General features: G+C 44.8%; 1 protein-coding gene across 3 annotated transcripts in view; it reads right to left on the bottom strand.

The window, feature by feature from the left end:
* The window catches only part of TEC (tec protein tyrosine kinase), a 550,450-nt gene that overhangs the window by 77,804 nt on the left and 453,091 nt on the right, over positions 1 to 19,555 (bottom strand). For all 3 annotated transcript variants that reach the window (XM_085642140.1, XM_085642143.1, XM_085642141.1), the window contains one exon: positions 14,499 to 14,578. In XM_085642140.1, coding sequence (XP_085498266.1) covers positions 14,499 to 14,578 — 80 coding nt within the window. The remainder of the gene's footprint in view (positions 1 to 14,498; positions 14,579 to 19,555) is intronic.

Genomic DNA, 19,555 nt, shown 5'->3' with positions numbered 1-19,555 from the left:
TTACAGGCAAATAGAAAATGACCAATAGTTTCTTTGCTGAAGCCACAAGCGGGACATCCGTCACAAGAACCCCCTTCCCACTTGGATGTCAAAAATTTGAGGGGAAGTGCGCCTGCTCTCAATTGGAAAAGAAGCTTTCTTTCCATGGGCCTTGTTATAATATCCCAATATGGTTCTAGACCAGGATTCATCTTGGCCTCTATGAAGTCTGCAGTCATAGAGCCAGCACTCGAACTATTCCAATACCGGCGAGCAACCATCTCCCAAATATTCCAAAATTTTAAAATTTGTCGTAGGAGCTAAAACGATCATATCTCTACAGCAGCAAATAGTGTATGTGGTGGGTAAAATGCGTGCACGAAAGGGGGTAGTCTATGAACACTAGGCAATATTTCTGGCGGAGGGGAGTCAGTGTCTCTCTGACATAGTCGACTCATCTTAAGTTCTATGCAAGACAAACACCACCAGTGTTCAGGACCGTGACAACTGTGTGCTCATCCTTATTTGTGTGTCAGTTAGCAAATTACTTAAAATTGCTGTTCCAGAAAAAAAATATCCCACTAGAGTCGATGCTATTACATGCCAACAGAATGCCTAGAGCTTTTCCAATCAGGCTGTATCTCAACGATGCAGGATGCTAAAACTGATTGGTGGATACTACTCAAATTTTGCAAGTGATGCAAATTATGAAATACTCAGGGCCTCATTTATGAGGCCCCTTGCGCCATTAGAACGTCACTTTCTGTGACGTTCCATGGCGCAGGAGCCTGTTCCATATTTACGAGGAAGCACTAAGCCACTTTTGTGGGCTAAATGATGCCTCGTAAATATCGTTCCCTTTAACTCAGTTTTCAGCCTTAAAGGGGTGGCAGTGGTTGTTGCTAGGGGCGTTCCCAGCAACATCCATGGCTTTTTGACACTGCCACAGGTTTATGAGAAATAGTAAATCTGAGGCAGCGCCAAAAACGTACGCCTCCCCAGGGGAGGCACAACCAGGAGAAATACCTTTATTTCTCATTGTTTTTCCTTTTTCTATGTGTGCTGTATTCTGAAGTACACATAGAAAGAGGAAAAAGCATATTGTGATTGTTTTGTGCAGGAAGGTTTACCTTCCTGCACAAAAATAATCTTCCCGACAATGCAGGCACCCTTGCACCATGGTGCAAAGGTGCCCATTGTGCACCGGCGCAGGGGATAGGGACAAGAATGTGCCGTTTCGGATAGATAAGGTGCCGTTCTGCCCTTTTCATTTGCCGCAGGGCAGCGCAGCAGGAAGTCCTGCAGCGCTGTCTTACGGCAAAACCTCATAAATGAGGCCCTCAATGTGCAAGCACAAGGGCAGTGATTCTGAAATGTGTGAGCATGGGGCAATGCTTAGGGCCTCATTTATGAGGTTTTACGTAGGGCAGGTCCTCAGGCCTTCCTGCTGCCCTGCCCTACACCTAAAAAAAGCGCAGGAAGACCTCTTATCTATCAGATATTTCTTCTCGTTGTGCCTCCCTTTCGCCTCCCCTGGGGCAGCGTACGTTTTTGCCGCTACCTCAGAATTACGATTTCTCGTACATCTGGCGCAGTGTCAAAAAGCCATGGATGTTTCTGGGAATCCCCCCAGCAACCCCCATTGCACGCCCATTTAACTCAGAAAACTGAGTTAAAGGGAACGATATTTTTGAGGCAGCATAAGCCAAAAAAGGTGGCTTAGTGGTGCCTTGTAAATATGGAGCAGACTCCTGTGCCACAGAATCCCACAAAAAGAGACATTCCAGCAGCACAACAAGCCTCATAAATGAGTCCCTTAGACTTTAGCTCCCAGCCTTTAGTTGTCTAATACAACCACGATGTTTGCAAAGAGACAATCATAGCAACACGTTGAAAATTAAAAGTAGGGGCCTGATTCAGAAACTGCAATTTATAGTACATTTTGCAGCACTACAACAAAACATACTCCAACATGCTACTCACAAACCACATTTTTGAAGTAACTTACACTTTTGAGTACGTTGGTCGTAACTTACACTTTTAAGTACGTTTGTACTAACTTGCATTTTTGAGTATGTTTGTCATAACTTACGATTTTGATTACGTTTATCGTAACTCACACTTTTGCAGTAAGTTTCTACCTCCATTATTATCTATGGAAGCGTGTTTCCAGTACCAGTGGTTGGACATGTATAGTGCTGGAGTTACTACAAACGTGGAAGCTATTACAAAAGTGCAGTTTGTGAACACCAAAAAGTAGTAACCTTACTCAAAAGTGTAAGCTAAATCTCTATGGGTGCAACATACTTGTGTGCCCAAGTAAATGTCCTGCGAGATGCACGGCGCAGCACTCGCCCAACGCAGGGATGGTGCTGCTGATCCTAGGTGGTGCACCAGATCTTGTGGAGAGTGTGGGCAGCAAAGATCTTGGCAATCATATTTTAATTCAACTATATGAGCAGGTAGCACTGACTCCTGAACGCCGCATGAGGGACGATGGCTGAAGGCAGAATGAAGCTGCTTTACTGCACATGCGCAGTAAGAGAGTAGAACTATCCATTTTAAAACAGCGCTGCTACAACCACTGCCGGAATACGTTAACCATGGAAATTTAAATGAACGCAGCACAGGTTCACCTGTCCTAAGAAGCACGAAGGAAAAGCTTTGGAGCTGGATGTCATACTTTGAACCAAATATCCAGGCTGATAGTAAAGCACATATAGATTTTCTGTATCTGATACTCTCTCAAATTACTTGTTCTTTCTTATGCCCATTTATTTACAACTCAGTAACACTGTTAAAGGTTAAAGTTAACCAACCAAAAGCTCGTCTTGCATGCACCCATAAATGTCATTGTTTCGAAAAATATAGCAAGAATCTTAAGTCCTTTACTTACCACCACCAACAATGTGCATAAGAGGTGAACCGGCTCCGAATGAGGCTGCGGTAACTCAAGTAGTGAAATAGTCACACCCATTTGTCATGGAAAGAGTTTACTTTTTATTCACTGCGCAACTGCTGGTGTATCAGGGTGAAATACAGATTGTTTTTAGTAAAAGGTGTACATGCTACCAAGCTACTTCTCTGGGGCCAAATGATCTCAGGAGAAAAGCGTAATCCCCGTGACAAGTATTGCCTTGTGTACCACCGCAGGTTCACGCAGCTCGATGCCTTCTTTTAGGGTTGCCATATTCAGGTGGGAGTCGGGGTGAAACAACAAGGACTTGCAATTGAAGTTTGATTATGATGTATAAACACAGATACAGGAAACCATTAAAGGTAATCAATACATGGAACGTCCAGGCAATACTTTTTAAAGCGGACATGACTTTTATTCTCTCTAGATTCAGTAATTTAGTAGTTAGAAATAATTCTTCCTGGGTTAGGCAATACATGTTTTTCTAGATATGACAGCAATTTTTTTAAAATAATTTACTTGTGGGGTGGAGGGGGTTTTCGACCTACCTGTGGGGGGCTGGTTATGTGCAGACTGATTACAGGGATGGAGAGTGTGCCATGATGGGAGCTGGGGGAATCATGTGCGTCAGAACATTGGTAGAGCACATGGCAGGCCTAAAAGGCTGCAAGATGGAGATGAGTGGTTGACAAACAGGAGTGGGGAGTCAGCGACAAGCATGCCTGCGAGAACACTCAACATTGGTAATATGCGGTACAGAGCGACACTACGGCGCCACCCAGGATGAAACACTTCAGTATTCTGGGCGCATCCATGGACCGCTCCTTGAACAGGAATGATATGGGTGAGGATGGGACCAACAAGGGTTGGCATCCAAATGGAGGACGGTCTCAACATCATTCCTCCAAAAGATTTACAAGCGGCAGAGCTTGTAGACACCTTAAAGGGGGTAAACAACCATTACCACAAATTTTTTATCCCGCATACCATCACCCCACATACCATGACAACGCAAATACCATTACTCCGCAATGCCATTACAACGCATGGCATTGTTATGTTATGTTAAAAGTTTTTATAAAGCGCACGTACACCCAACGGTTTCATGGCGCTATAGGAAAGGGAACAACAGTGTACTAGACCAGGTGTTATGGGTAGGCCTGAGTGAAAAGGAGAGTTTTGAGAAAAGTTCTGAAGCGAGGAAGAGAAGTTTCAAGTCTGAGCTCCAGAGGAAAGGAATTCCATATCTGGGGAGCAAGAAGTGAGAAGCTTAGACCACCGTGTTTTTTCCGCTTGTAGGGAGGAACGACAAGAAAGTTAGAGTGGGAAGAGCGAAGAACACGGGAAGGAGTGTAACGAAGGACCAAAGAGGAGATGAAAGCCCTGCCGAGACCGGCTAGGGCTTTGAAAATGGTGCAGCCCAATTTGAAAATACAGCGCTTGGCCACTGGGAGCCAATGGAGGCTTTTCAACAGGGGACGGACATGTTGATTGCGTGGTTGCTGAAAAATGAGACGGGCGGCCTGATTCTGAACCATTTGGAGACGGTGAAGTTGGTACGCTGGGATACCAGCATATAGTGAGTTGGCGTAGTCAATACACGAGATGACTAAAGCCATGAGAACCACAGTGAGAGCCTCGGTGGTTAGAAATCGCGAAATCTTGCGGATTATGCGTAGATGGAAAAAGCAGGAGGATGTCACAGCGCTGATTTGGGATTTCATAGTCAGATCATTACTGACTTACGCCGAGGCTTTTCACGGATTCAGTAGGTAGAGGGGGATTACCTAATGTTGGAGGCCAAAAGTGTTTATTCCACGGGTTGGAGGGGCCACTCAAGACCAACTCGGTCTTATCAGGGTTGAGTTTGAGTTGGCTGGCGTTCATCCAATCGCTAATAAAACATAAGGTAGCCTGAAAACTTGCAACAGAAGTAGGGGAAGAGTCAATTTTAAAGACTAATTGGAGGTCATCCGCATAGTTAAAGCAGGTGACCTCAAAACTACAGAGGGAGTGGATCAGAGGGTACATGTACAGATTGAATAAAAGAGGGGAAAGAGAGGACCCCTGAGGTACACCGCAGGTCACGATAGTCCTCCTAGCAGAGAAAGTGTCCAGACGAACCGCCTGCGACCGGTTATCGAGAAAAGAAGAGATCCACTTTAAAGCAGTGCCATGGATATCAGCCTCCCTGACACGGTCGTTCAAGAGTTTATGATCGACCGTGTCAAACGCGGCAGAGAGATCCAAGAGGACAAGGGCCTGAGAAGAGTTGTTATCGGCCCCCTTTCTGAGCTCATTCATGATTGCGAGTAAGACCAGCTCGGTGGAGTGGGCAGGTCTAAAGCCAGCCTGTTGGGGATCAAGAAAGGACGAAAGTTCGATGAAGGAGCTGAGGCAATGCGTAACATGGGCTTCAAGGACCTTACTGAGGTAAGGAAGAAGAGAGATAGGACGATAGTTAATGAGGTTAGAGGGGTCAGTGTTGGGCTTTTTTAAAATGGGAACTACCTCTGCGACTTTAAAGGAGTCCGGAACTAAGCCTAATTTTAAAGATTTATTAAGGAGTGCAAGAGGGGGGTCGGGACAGGAGGAAAATGCTTCTTGGTGAAAAGGAGGAGGACAGGGATCCGTAGGGGAACTAGAGCCGACCTTATTTATGAGTGTAAGAAAATCCTCTTTTGAGATCAGAGGTATCTGATCCAGCACTTGCGTGTTCTTAGGCAAGGTCCCCGAGACTGTGGAAGTAGTTGGCGGAGGGATGCTGCGTTTGATGGTGGCGATTTTCTGCACAAAATACTCATTGAGGGCATCACATAACTGTTGAGTAGGAAGGGGTTTGACTGTTACTCTATCAGGTAGAGATAATTCATTCACGATGGCAAATATATCTTTGGTTTTAGTTGTGGAATTCGTGATTTTTGTAGAAAAATACGTGGATTTGGCCGCGATTATGGATTTTTTGTAATCATGTAGAAGTCCCATGAATATGGCTTTCTTTTCGGGAGAGTAGTTCCGTCTCCAACTACGTTCCGCTTGTCTAAGGGAATGTTTCATTAGTTTTAAATCATTGGAGAACCAGCGCTGGGCATCGTGAGGTCGTCTGAGGGTGGAGAGTTTGTAGGGAGCAACAATATTACTGGCAGAGATGAGCCAGTGTTTAATGGCATCTGCTTGGTTGTTAAGGCAGTCAGCTTCTGCGGGATGGAAGTAGAAAGTAAGGAGCGAAACTCATCTTTGTTCGCTCGGTTCCAGTTTCTGGCCTGGAGCCCACCCAATGTCAAAGGTTTAACAGCGAGAGGCAAATCCAGGGAGAATTGGATACTATAGTGATCGGACCAGGGACATGGAAATATGGAAAGGGAGGAAATGGTCAAATTAGTCGTCCAGATCTGGTCCAGAATATGGCCCTTAGAATGGGTGGCGGAATGGACATGCTGGGTGCAGTTGAGACCAGAGAGAAGCTCCGTGAATTCACAGGAGTTAGGGCATTCTTTGGGATCAGAGGGCCAATAGTTAAAGTCACCTATTATAATTAGTTTAGCGTTATTAATAACTAATTGGGACATCAGATCCCCGACCAGCTGAGGAAAGGAAGGCATGGATTGGGGAGGCCGATAAAAGAGGGCACAGATAAGGGGGGGAAAAGGGGACTCAAGCTTTAGAATAAGACTCTCAAACGAGGGGATGTTAGAAACCGTTAGTGCGGTGAATCGTACATTTTGATGAATGATGGCAGCCACGCCCCCACCAGGCTTCCCAGAGTGTCTGTTGGCCTGGAGTATATAGTACCCTGTAGGAATAGCGGCTAATATGTCTGGTAGGGAGTCAGCCTTGAGCCAAGTTTCAGAGAGAAGAAGTATGTCGGGTTGGTAAGAGTCAAGAAGATTGAAGATTTCTAGTTGATGTTTGGGTAGTGAGCGCGTGTTGAGGTAATGACATTTCAAACCAGATTTAGTTGACAGAGAAGAGGAGTTAGAAGTTTCTGCGAGAGAGGCAGAGGAACGCTCTCTAAACAGGGGACGAGGGAGTTCAGAGAGGGTATGCCAGGTAAGATGGATCCCACAGGAAGAAAGCTTATTTCTCAAGCGGAGAGTGATGGGCCAGTCAGCGCGGAGAGCACGTAGATCGCTAGGTGAATAGGAAAGGAGATGGGCAGAGTGGAGGGCCCCGGGCCCCGGGCCCCGGCCGGCCGGGGACGGGCGCAGACGGGCTTGCCTTTAGCGCGCCTTCGGCGCGCTGTCGGCGCGCCCGCTGCGCGCGGTAGCGCTGGCATCCGGTTTTAAAGTCACTGTCCTAGCGGCGCCTAGAGCGCTAACCACTGCCCCCACCCAAGATGTCAGCCCGCTACCAGCAACCAAGTCCTCCACACGCGAGCGATATGGATCCGGACACTGGTAGTGGCAGCGGAGCAAGTGAAGTAATTGTGACTGGGAGAGAGGGTGAGCAAGGACAACAAAATCAGTCAGCAAATCAATTTTAAAAGTAAGCGAGATTTAAGGAAATACCTCCCGGCTTCCGCCTCAGGAGTACAACGTGTGCGGCGCGGTAGCGCTGGCATCCGGTTTTAAAGTCACTGTCCTAGCGGCGCCTAGAGCGCTAACCACTGCCCCCACCCAAGATGTCAGCCCGCTACCAGCAACCAAGTCCTCCACACGCGAGCGATATGGATCCGGACACTGGTAGTGGCGGCGGAGCAAGTGAAGTAAGTGTGACTGGGAGAGAGGGTGAGCAAGGACAACAAAATCCTTTTTATATGCTTTTACCACGCATGCTTTTACAACGAAATTCGTTGTAAATGCATGAATGGTTAAAGCATATGTTTTTTAAATGTAAGTATAAGGTAATTATAGGGTTTGTGATTGGGGTGTAGGGGGTATATGTTATGGGGGTTCGGGGTAATTTTAGGGTCATGTGTATGTTTGCGTTTTGGGGTGCTGGGGTATGTTTACGATTTAGGGTGGGTTTAGGTTTTGGGGTGCTAGGGTAATTTTAGGGGTCAGGGTGGGTTAGGGTTTTGGGGTGTAGGGGCAATTTTAGGGTTCAGGGTGCATTTAGGTTTTGGGGTACTGGGGTATTTTTAGGGGTAACGGTGGGTTAGGGTTTTGGGGTGTAGGGGGTATTTTTAAGGTTCAGGGTGCGTTTAAGGTTTTGGGGTGCTATTGTGTGTTTAAGTTTTGGGGTGCTGGGGTAATTTTAGGGGTTACGGTGGGTTAGGGTTTTGGGGTGTAGGGGGTATTTTTGGGGTTCAGGGTGCGTTTAGGTTTTGGTGTGCAGGGGGAATTTTAGGGGTCAGGGTGGGTTAGGGTTTTGGGGTGTAAGGAGAATTTTTAGGGTTCAGGGTGCGTTTAGGTTTTGGGATGCAGGGGTATTTTTGGGGTTCAGGGTGCGTTTAGGTTTTGGGGTGCAGGGGTATATTTAGGAGTCAGGGTGGGTTAGGGTTTTGGGGTGTAGGGGGTATTTTGGGGGTTCCGGGTGCGTTTAGGTTTTGGTGTGCAGGGGGAATTTTAGGGGTCAGGGTGGGTTAGGGTTTTGGGGTGTAAGGAGAATTTTTAGGGTTCAGGGTGCGTTTAGGTTTTGGGATGCAGGGGTATTTTTGGGGTTCAGGGTGCGTTTAGGTTTTGGGGTGCAGGGGTATATTTAGGAGTCAGGGTGGGTTAGGGTTTTGGGGTGTAGGGGGTATTTTTAGGGTTCAGGGTGTTTAGATTTTGGGGTACTGGGGTATTTTTAGGGGTAAGGGTGGGTTAGGGTTTGGGGTGTACGGGGTATCTTTAGGGTTCAGGGTGCGTTTAAGGTTTTGGGATGCTAGGGTATTTTGGGGGTTCAGGGCGCGTTTAGGTTATGGGGTGCTGGGGTAATTTAAGGGGTCAGGGTGGGTTAGGGTTTTAGGGTGTAGGGGTTAATATATATATATATATATATATATATATATATATATATATATATATATATATATATATATATATATATATACACACACACACATACATACATACACACACACACACATACATAAATTGTGCAGGATGATTTGTCTGTATTGTACCATGGCCAGAATCAGTTGCGTTCTGTTATGCAGTTTGCATGGACTTTACAAACGTTAAAAGCAGGGAAGGTCCCATGGGATTACTTGAATGTTTCCTCTTTGTTCCTCCCTTTTAATTTAACTGCAAAACAACAGTTTATGTCCATGAAGGATGCCACTTATTCATTGCTGCACATTGAGAAATTAGAACAATTGCCTTTCTCTATTGCCGAGTTAAATTCGGCCACGTGGCTTATCCACGGCGTAATCACTTTACCTTTTCCGCTTTTTAAGTTTAGTTCGTGCATGAAACATTATGCTCTTGGCAGATATGAGCACCTTGGTAGTGCATTCCTGCACAAAGTTTGGTCGCTCCCGTTCACATATAGATGCATGCGGGAGGGAAAGGAGGTTTATTTGAAGGGTGAGGAATGCACTTCTGCCCCTGATCATTCTGTCGTGTGCAGACACATACAATTGCATGGTGCGTGCAATGTACACGCTCCTAATTTGGCTTGCGTCCTGAAGGGTATGCCGGTGCCGGTTATAACCCCTTCGTTTACGCCGCTTGCTAACGGTAGTTATTTGCTTTTAAATAATGAGGATTGCTGCGGGATGCTGAAGGGCATTCCTTACATAGTGACTGTCTCACAGCGTGTAGTTTGCTGTAAAAATGTCCTTTTTCCACCCCCGCATGGACGGCTGGATGTTTCTATCTGGCCTTCGATTCCAACCTTGAACGCAGAGTTCAACCAGATGAGCAGAATAAGGGCTCTTTTGTCTCAAAGGGAGGTCGCTTTAACTTCGTCCCGTGAAACCTTTCTTCTTCACGTGGCAAACACCCGCACAGAGGTGCAGGCGCTTTTGAATACTGACCTCCCCTTCCATTTTGGAACATTGATACAGACTATCTTTAATGCCTCGTCTACGACTGGCATAGTCCATTTTTTTAAACTTGTGGGCTCCGGCCTCGTGACCTCCTTTCAGACTATTTTTGGTGTGATTCCCGCATTTTTTCATTCTATTTTTTCCAGCGTCTTCGGAGGTCTCCCATTGCTTCTCGCCCTTATAGCTGGAATCCTTCTATTGTTTTGCGTCCTGCGCAATGGCGGTGCAACTTGCGTACAGAGACAACGTGCCCCGACTGGTGCATCTCCGTAACTGGATGCTTGAATACTATGGCACCTTGCCCTTGGCGACCTTAAGCGTCGCCTACGGATTGTCCTTCCGGTTTCCTTTCTTTACTTGTGTGCAACCAGTCTTTCACTGCCTGGATTGTCTATTCCAATGGGCTCTGGATTTATGCCTGTCAAACTCGGTGTCACCTGTCCTGGATTTTGGTCAACTAATGGGCCCCTTAACGGCTCATGAGTTTGAATGTTCTGGGGTCGGGTTTATGGCCTTGGGTGCGGCACATGGAGTCCTTGGAAATTGGGCCATTGACGAGGCTGCGATTGACTTTCTGGAACGCAGTTACATCGAGGAGCCTTCTTGTTGTCCTCGTGTGGTGCTGGAAGCTCCGATTGTGACTGAATACGTGTGTTCCTTTCCCTTGCTGGATTGGATGGCGGATAATTTTGCGGAACGCTCCAATGATTTCCTCTTGGAGGCTGTTGCAACTTATTGTGCCTATACCTTGATGGATTGACTCTTTGCCTTGACCGGCTGATGGTGCATCCTTCAATGTCATTTTTTCCCCTGACGTCATCATGTTTCTGTTTTTGACATTTTTTTTTCTTTTCGATCTTACACTTACCTTATATGGACTTATAGTTCATGCCCTTGGTTCCGTTCTTTCTAATTTGAACTCTGCGTTCTTGATAAGTGCGCCCCTAGTGGTTAGTAGTCCGATCAAGGGGGGATGTAGTATGGGTTAATCACTCGCTATGTACAATGCTAAGTTAGCATAACCTCGTCGGCTGTTAGAAAGCCAGCTTGCCGCTTCTGCTGCTTTTGCACACGACACTGTTGTTATATGTTATTCATTCAAGAACTGCTGACTCGACTTTGCTTCACATGAGAACCGTCTGTTGTTTAACATCCTTAACAGTGGGTAGTGACCTTGGTCTGTACACCGTGTAAAGAACGAGTCTGGGTCACTAGACGGTGCAGGTTGTTGTGTTTAGGTTGATCGTACCACTTCTTAGCCATAACATACATACAGCTGCCAATACCTGAAAGACGAGTCCTTTAATATTGCAGAGCAGCGTGTTTTCTGTAGCATTCGAAACGAAGAGCTGTTGCAGGAGAGAGCCTAGCTGATCTTGTGATGTGATTCCACTAAGCTGATCTAGAAGGTATTGGGTCCCCCATGCAAGCCTAAGAGACCTTCTATTAGTCTAATAATAACTTATTAGTTGCTAGAGAAAGGAGGGTGGTCGCTTTCCACGGTCATTATTATTATGATTGCTCCTTTCATTTTCTATGGTATTGTAACAATGCTGATGGTTCTGATCTTGACCATTTGTCTGCTTGTGTTAGCCAAAGTACTGCATCTTAGGACGCGAGGTTTATAAAATAAACTCTTTAAACTTTACCGTGTCTTTGTTATTCTGTTGTGGACTGATATATAGCTACCAACGGGTATTTTGGATTCCCACCACTCCTGAGAGTATCTAAGTCGCTTGTTCTGGGTTGTCTATACATTGGGACCGCCGAGCTAAATCTCGGATAACGAATGTGACACTAAGCTAGTCGGATAGGGGTTCTTGGGTCTGAGGGGAGTTTCTGGTACACCACAATTCTCTGAGGTCCTGGTTTCCTGCGCATAGTTCTGTGCATAAGCAGAATCCCTGCAACATGGATTATGCTTAAGCACAGAACTATGTGCAGGAAACCAGGACCTCAGAGAATTGTGGTGTACCAGAAACTCCCCTCAGACCCAAGAACCCCCATCCCACTAGCTTAGTGTCACATTCGTTATCCGAGATTTAGCTCGGGTTCAGGTTTCTTAGCAACTTTACTCATTCGTCAATTGCTATAAAGGTATCAGGTCCAGGATACATCTACGTGTCACTTTAAAAGAAGCAAACCTATCTTTACAACCATAAAGAGGAAGGGCTGTGGTACTTTGCAGGGTCACTCCACTGGTCAGCTCCCCCCATAGGCTGACCTCCATTTACTAGCACACTTTGTTTCTGATCACTAAGCCAGTTCCTCAGCCAGCTCAATCAAAAGACCAAGAGTGAGGAAACATCATTTTTGAATGAGGTTTGCCCTTAGACCATAACCATCGCTCTCCCTTTAATCTAATTCCCAAGCCATGTAATCAAATGACTAAATTATATATTGGACAGGTGACTTACAATATTGGAGGTGACTTGCAATATCCTTATAATTCACAACTGGGGTTACTTTATTCCTTATTCTTTATAACACATGGTCAAACCATCACCCTTCCCATAAACCATTTAAATCCTTGGCGTGTTGCTCTTTCAATTGAAAGAGGTAGGATGTTTGTTAACATGAAGACTAAACATAAAACCACAAGATTTTTTTTTTTAAACACTGTAACTCAGAACTTGTAGAAACATACAGAGAGATTCTATCTTTCCTAAAGTGTATATCATCATAAATATCTCCTTTCGGCGTATAACTGTGTATCTAGAAAAACAGAGCAGAAGAAGCAAGGCCAGGTTTTTAATTCTATAAACTACGTCTTTAACTATGTTTCGTGACCTTTCTTTCCTCTTGGCTGCTGGTTCTCGAAGTTGGCACGGTGACGTCTGAACTCAACTATAATATGTTATTACTGTTGAGCATTAACCTCACTTCTTTATTACAGGCGACTAGAGATGAGAGAGGAGCTTTCATTGAGGAATTGTTGCTTCCATGCATTAAATCTATGAAACATTTTCCCACAACAATTTTGGATAAAAAAAAAACCAAGGCGGGGAAGGCAATCAAAATCATCCGTGACATCAATGTTAAAATCCAGCCAAACACTGCAGGATACGATGACCAAACTGGGGGAACAACCTTTACAACGCAACTTTTACAACGCACTACCATTACAACGCATTTTTTACAACGCATAATCCATTACAACGCATGACATTACAACGCATGACACTACAACGCATTTTTAAAAACTACCTTTACAACGCATTCCATTACAACGCATACTACCATTACAACGCATACCATTACAACGCATAATATTACACTGTACTATCCAACACTTACCCTACTGATGCACCCCCTGGAGTTAGAATAGTAATTTTTACCCCTATACTATCCAACACTTACCCTACTGTTGCACCCCCTGGAGTTAGAATAGTAATTTTTACCCCTATACTATCCAACACTTACCCTACTGATGCACCCCCTGGAGTTAGAATAGTAATTTTTACCCCTATACTATCCAACACTTACCCTACTGTTGCACCCCCTGGAGTTAGAATAGTAATTTTTACCCCTATACTATCCAACACTTACCCTACTGATGCACCCCCTGGAGTTAGAATAGTAATTTTTACCCCTATACTATCCAACACTTACCCTACTGATGCACCCCCTGGAGTTGGAATAGTAATTTTTACCACTATACTATCCAACACTTACCCTACTGATGCACCCCCTGGAGTTAGAATAGTAATTTTTACCCCTATACTATCTAATACTTACCTTAAATGTAATTTAATATTATGCGTTGTAATGGTATGCGTTGTAAAGGTAGTATGCGTTGTAATTGTAATGCGTTGTAAAGGTATTTTTTAAAAATGCGTTGTAGTGTCATGCGTTGTAATGTCATGCGTTGTAATGGATTATGCGTTGTAAAAAATGCGTTGTAAGTGCATGCGTTGTAAAAGTGTGCGTTGTAACGTCATACATCCCCAAACTGCAGCCACGGGAGTATGGTTTAGCCATGACCGCTGTACTGCTCTTATAGCAGCACCCAAGCCTGCAGCCACCGGCAAAACCGAGTGGCACAAAGGCAAGTCCGGCCTTGGAAACCATACTGTGGCGAGTATTGGAAATCCTTGGATTGAAGATTTTCCCCGTCCTTCTTCCATAAATTTCATCTCCTTTTCCCCTCCAATGATGTTCAGCTTTCAGGCCTCTTTCTAAAATCCTCCTCCCTGCTACTTCCTCTAACTTTTGGAGCGGCATCTACTGCTGTTCAGATCTGTCCTTCAGGACAACACCCGCCTCCGCTGAGCAAGTCACCATGGAGCCTGCCAGTTAGCCACCGAGCCACAATATGCCTTTAGTTTAGCTGGTTCCAGCTAACTTCGTCTATTGTAATTGGTCATAAAAGCATACTTTATGTGGACAGGGGATGCACTGTGCATACCAGTCTGCTTGATGATTGTGAGTGAAAAGTCCAATTTAGAACCCAATACAGAGACAATATATTGTGTCCATGTGTGACCTGCATTATTGTGGAACAGTCACCACCAACGTCACATTGGCTGCTTCCTCCAAACCGCAGCTTATTTGCAAGCTTGAAAAAGCATTACAAAAACAGGCAGTGAGCCCACAATTTCACCTCACTGGCCCTTTGTTTTTTGTCTGCACAAACATAATCAATTCATGTTTTAAGAAAATAAAATGCAAATCAGATGCGAAACTCACCCTTTAAACTTTGTAAAGAGAGACACAGTGTACATTCCCAGTTGGCTTGAGTCTCTCACCATGAAACCACCTTCCTTGTCCTAGAAGCCAATCACAAAACAAGTTTTACATGGCAGGACAGGCACATTGACTCGAACTCTATTTGCATTATGGTCATTTGTATTTCATATTGATAATATCTCCTCCTTACTCAAACACATGCAATAAAGCAACGCTTGCCAAAAGCGCTAACAGAGCCCATGGACACCTTCACAGTCTCGAAAAATACAGATCGCATTAATATCATGCCGTTGTTGTATTCAAGTAGCTCTACTTCAGTCTAAAAACGTTTTCTGTTTTTGTTTGATTCCAACTTCATTATACTCTCTGTTACTTTAAGTGCAGTCAGTTCTTCCTGCACTAGATATTTTATTAGTTTTGATGTCTTTACCTCCTTATTCTTTGTGCGACTAACTGCAGAGAACGGCTCGTGGTCGTTATTTCGTCACAGTGCGTCAGCAGTATCTTTTCGCTCACACTCACTGCCATTGTTGTTTTTTTTCACACTGCCAGTCAGCAGTTTTAGTGTACCATCTCCCTCTGTATAACTCTGCTGCTGCCGGACCCTGATGAGAACAGATACTACGGGTCTGGCTGCGAGTCGTGTTAAGCGGTATTTCCACGTGATTAGGAGTAGTCTGTGACGCAAAATTATTAGGTCCAGAAACACCGGACCAGGTTTTACTGGGTGTGAATCGTCATCTGGTAAGGCCTAGCAGGGGGTTGCACAGGTGCAGGGACTCTGGGCAGAGGCGAGGCCCCCTGCCCACCCAAGAAGCCCCCTGTCCACCGGACCACTGCAAGCATCATGACAAAGCTTGCCCAACACTTCAAGTATTCTGGCGCATTACCGCCTCCCACTAGCGTCAGGTTGCCCAGGCTAGAGGAAGAGCCCTAGGGAACGAGCAACAGGGCCCAGCTCCCATGCTTCCTCCAGTCACTCGCCTTTTACTCCTCCCTGCTCCCAGAAGCAATGCGAGGGGCGAGATTACAACAGCCTGAGTGAGAGAGCACCGACCCACTTGACCACAGCATGCGGGGATCGATTTTCCCCCTGCCATGGAGAACACTGCAATCCCCTTAGGATTGTGTTGCTCCTCGCTGGATCTGGTCATTCAAACAGTGTAATATCAAATAGCACTTCAGAAGTTAAATGTGCAGCACATTAGGCTTCACAATAAAAAAGAACAGGTAGTCAATGGACAATCAAGAAGGTTTCTTAAAGGCTAGAACCATTTTAGAAGAGAAAAATCAACAGCTGGAATCAATCAGTCATCAATTCAATAAAATGAATGCAGTTCAGAATGCATGCAGAAAGTGAATAAACAGAATCCAGCATAATTACATTTTCAGGAAATGAATCGGTGTTGTGAATCAAAGGTCAGAACAAGAGAGTGTCACTATCTGAAGATCACCCTCTGGGTGTGGCTCATTTCATAGGATAAAAAACAATAAGATTCATACATCTGGTGTGAACGATCCTGACATCTCATTTGTCAACATTATCCCACAGATTCACATTCTGAGGGGGCACCTGAAACACCTTTACAGTTAATACAAATATCGCTACAAATCAAAGTTAGGGTCTCATGAGAATCCCATCATAGAGCCAATGGGTGAGACCTTGGAAGAACATTCACTATGCAAACAAAGCATGAAAATGAAGCGTGAGAACGAAGCATCAAGTTGAACATGAGAGAATGGCATCTTATTTCAAAATACTGCATAAAAAGTAAGTACTGTACGCTGAATCCACAGTGTTGAAAGGACAGAAGGATGGCTGTGTGCAGGGGAAAGATGGCGGCAGACAGCACCAACCATTTGGAAAGCAATGCCTACATTGTCCGTGTTAAAATAAACACAACTTCGTAATAGAATATCTAGAAGTCATCAAGCTAACCACATTGTGTTAAAACAATCATGCGCTTTTGTAAAATGCTACCCCACCTTCCACTATCCCGAAAACTACTACCACTTCTCTCATTGCCCCACCAGCAACCATTTCCCCTGGGACAGAGGCAGAGCAACAGGGCACAAAGTGCGCCCAACAGAACCCAAGTGACACCCCAGAGCAGCACAAACAGCTAAGTGCACAATTCTCCAAGACTGGCCTTGCCCTTGGCAGTCACCAAATCACACACCCCTGCCACGCAACTTGCCATGGCGCCTCCTCCTATTTAAAACAGGTTAGATTTCGGAAAACTATATTGAATTGGATCTGGAAAAACCTGCAATTCTGGCATCATCGGACCACCTAACTCATAATCAAAGCATTGAGTTGGTTCTAAATTTAAGTTTCTACATTAGTAGATTCCCAGCTTTGGTTGCTAGACATAATGTTGCCCACACATGTGAAGGACTTCCCCTTTTTAGGTCTCGCGCCTAGCGATGCAGTACGTAGCGTCGCTCGCGCAGCAAGAGTCCTTTTGACCCGGGTTTCAAAACGGAGCTTGGAATCGCACGCTTTTCCTTTTGGCTTCCGCTATTGGGCTTTGATTGCGTGTTTTTTTTAAACAGAGCACGCAATAGGCCAATGGCGGGCGCATTGCTCCACCCATGGCCTATTGGTGTCTGTTACGTGCACCAAAGCCCATGTGGTTTCAATTATCGTGCCCAGACACAGGCGCGATAATTGAAAACACATGTTTCGCTGTGGCGAGCGCACACCACTCGTGAGCGTGTCTTTTTTTCTTTCACAATAGCGATCGCTGTCAGTGCTGCTTGTTTGTTTTGGGTGGGTGCAGGTTCAATACAGAAATCGGCAGTAGCAGAGGGCAGCAACTGTGAATGGCTCACAGATGGCTCGTCTTAACTAGGGTATAATGCATGTAGTCTGGAGCTGGAATCACTGACAGAGAAATGCTTCTGTTTCCTGCTGTGCTCTACTGTATTGACAAAAAAGAGCAAACACAAGGAACACGCAAGTCATCGAGAGCTTGCTTAACAGCACTTGCAGCACCAGTGCCTGCGATGTGCCAATCACTGTTAGCAGGTACTTGATACAATTAATGAGCAGCCTGTGCTAAAGCAGATGTTCATATTTTCAAGAGAAAAGCGTTGCTTCAATGGAAAGTTCCAAAGAGATTATCAAAAATCTATACCCGCGTGTACTAAAATCTTTAAATTGGATGCAATGCACAAACAACACATGTCTTTAGCTGTTTGCTAATTTTGAACGTCGGGCTCTGTTTCCCGATGCAGGCGCACCTGTGTTCCCTATGGCAAGCAGTCGTGGTGCTTTACGCTCACGTTCAAGTGCTGTGTTCACGCTACGAATGTTTTCGCTAATCACTTGAATGGATAGAGGTAGTTGTGTAATGTGTGGCACGCTGACCCTGTCACTCCGTAATCACAATGATACCTTATGTTTTTTTAGATGGCAGTGCTGTTGTTGCCTTGCAGAGCAGCAAATAACATGTTTATTTATTTAGGAGTTTTCTAAATCGAGGCTTGCACTCTCGCAGTCGGCAATAGGTCTCGTTCTGCTTCCAGGTGACACTCAGGTTATAATCCTGGCTTCTGAGGGAGGAGCTTGTGACATAGCTAGCAGCCACACACCTGGCAGCCAATAGGTCATGAACCAGACATGTCTGCACATCCACGCTCCCCTGGCCTCCCTGGCAGATAAACAGAAGTGGAATGAAAAAATGCAATGTGTATTTATTTATTTTTCATATCAGCTGTTCCGGGATTTAGCTTTAACACCAGTTAGAACTGGCTTATTATTAGGAAGAGCAAATAGCTTTTTAAACAAACAACAGTGAACTAAAATAAATGATAAATTGAGAACGCATTTATACAGGATTTGAAGGTTAACTGGCATCATAATTTTAAAAGGAAAAAAACAGTGCACCTAAACTGGGTGGGAGACTAGAGCTACTACTGACCTTTGCACCAACAGAGACAGAAAGATGAACAGTTTTGCATCAGAGCAGGAGCTGCTGTGGGGATACAACTCACTGCATCGGGCACCATGCCTTTATAAGGTGAAATGAAGGGCAGTCGCAGCCTACAAGCACTTCTGGATGGGCAGGTGACTCAACGAAGAAGCATGTCTGGGGAAGCCTGTGGTACCATCTCTTAGGAAGTAGAAACAAGCATTTGCAATGCAATAGGTCTCGCATTATTAAAGTTTGAGCAATTGGCATTGCTAAATAATGCAACACCAATAGCTCAAACTTTAATAAATCGAGACCTATTGCATTGCAAATACTTGTTCAAATTGCATCTAACCAGTGATCGCTTTTGCTAGACCGTGCCCCCAAACTATCCACTTAGAATTGTGCAGAACTGTGCCGGTAATCTGTATTAAATTTAAAAAGCAACACCTTTTGTGTGTGCCTACTGTGGTAAATATTTCGTTACCGGTACTATTTTTTATGCGGTAAAATCTATTAAGAATAACTCAGTAAATATAAGAGGCAGAATCCGTGGTATTAGAGGTTTTAAAAGGCTTTATTCCTATACAAAGGAATACAATTCGAATTGTAGGCATTCTATTCCATCACCACGAAAGTTCAGGAAGGAAGGGGCATACATTATTGACAGATAAGCAGTTTTATAGAAAATGCATTACAGTGAAACAGATGCAAGAGGCGTAACAGCTGATAGTATAGATAAAAGGTACATACGTAGCTAATAGAGGCGTATACATGGGTGTCACTAAAATACGTCATTAAACATGATGTCACAAGTGGGTGGATCCATAAAAGAATCCTGCAATGTCAGCAGAAATATTTGGCAGAGATGCGCGCGCAGCCGCATGACGTGTGATTGACGTGCAACTAGAGGGTGAAGGGGACTTGACATTTAGCTCTACATGTGGAGACAGAAGTCTGGGGTTATGTCAACCTAATCCCAAATCATATCTAATATCCTATGTTTAAAGAACTGTGTTATCCAAAAGGAGAGGTCTCTAGGATAGAATCTATTCTATACTGACTGTTAGTGCGTGTACAAGCGTCTAAGCGTCTACACTAGATGCGAGGGGGTAGGAATATTCCATGGTAACGGGGCTA

The sequence above is a fragment of the Triturus cristatus genome, chromosome 2_2 (genome assembly GCF_964204655.1).
Source record: "Triturus cristatus chromosome 2_2, aTriCri1.1, whole genome shotgun sequence".
Lineage (NCBI taxonomy): Eukaryota > Metazoa > Chordata > Amphibia > Caudata > Salamandridae > Triturus > Triturus cristatus.
Note: the sequence above shows the minus strand (reverse complement) of the source record. Positions and strands in the feature narration are given on the sequence as shown.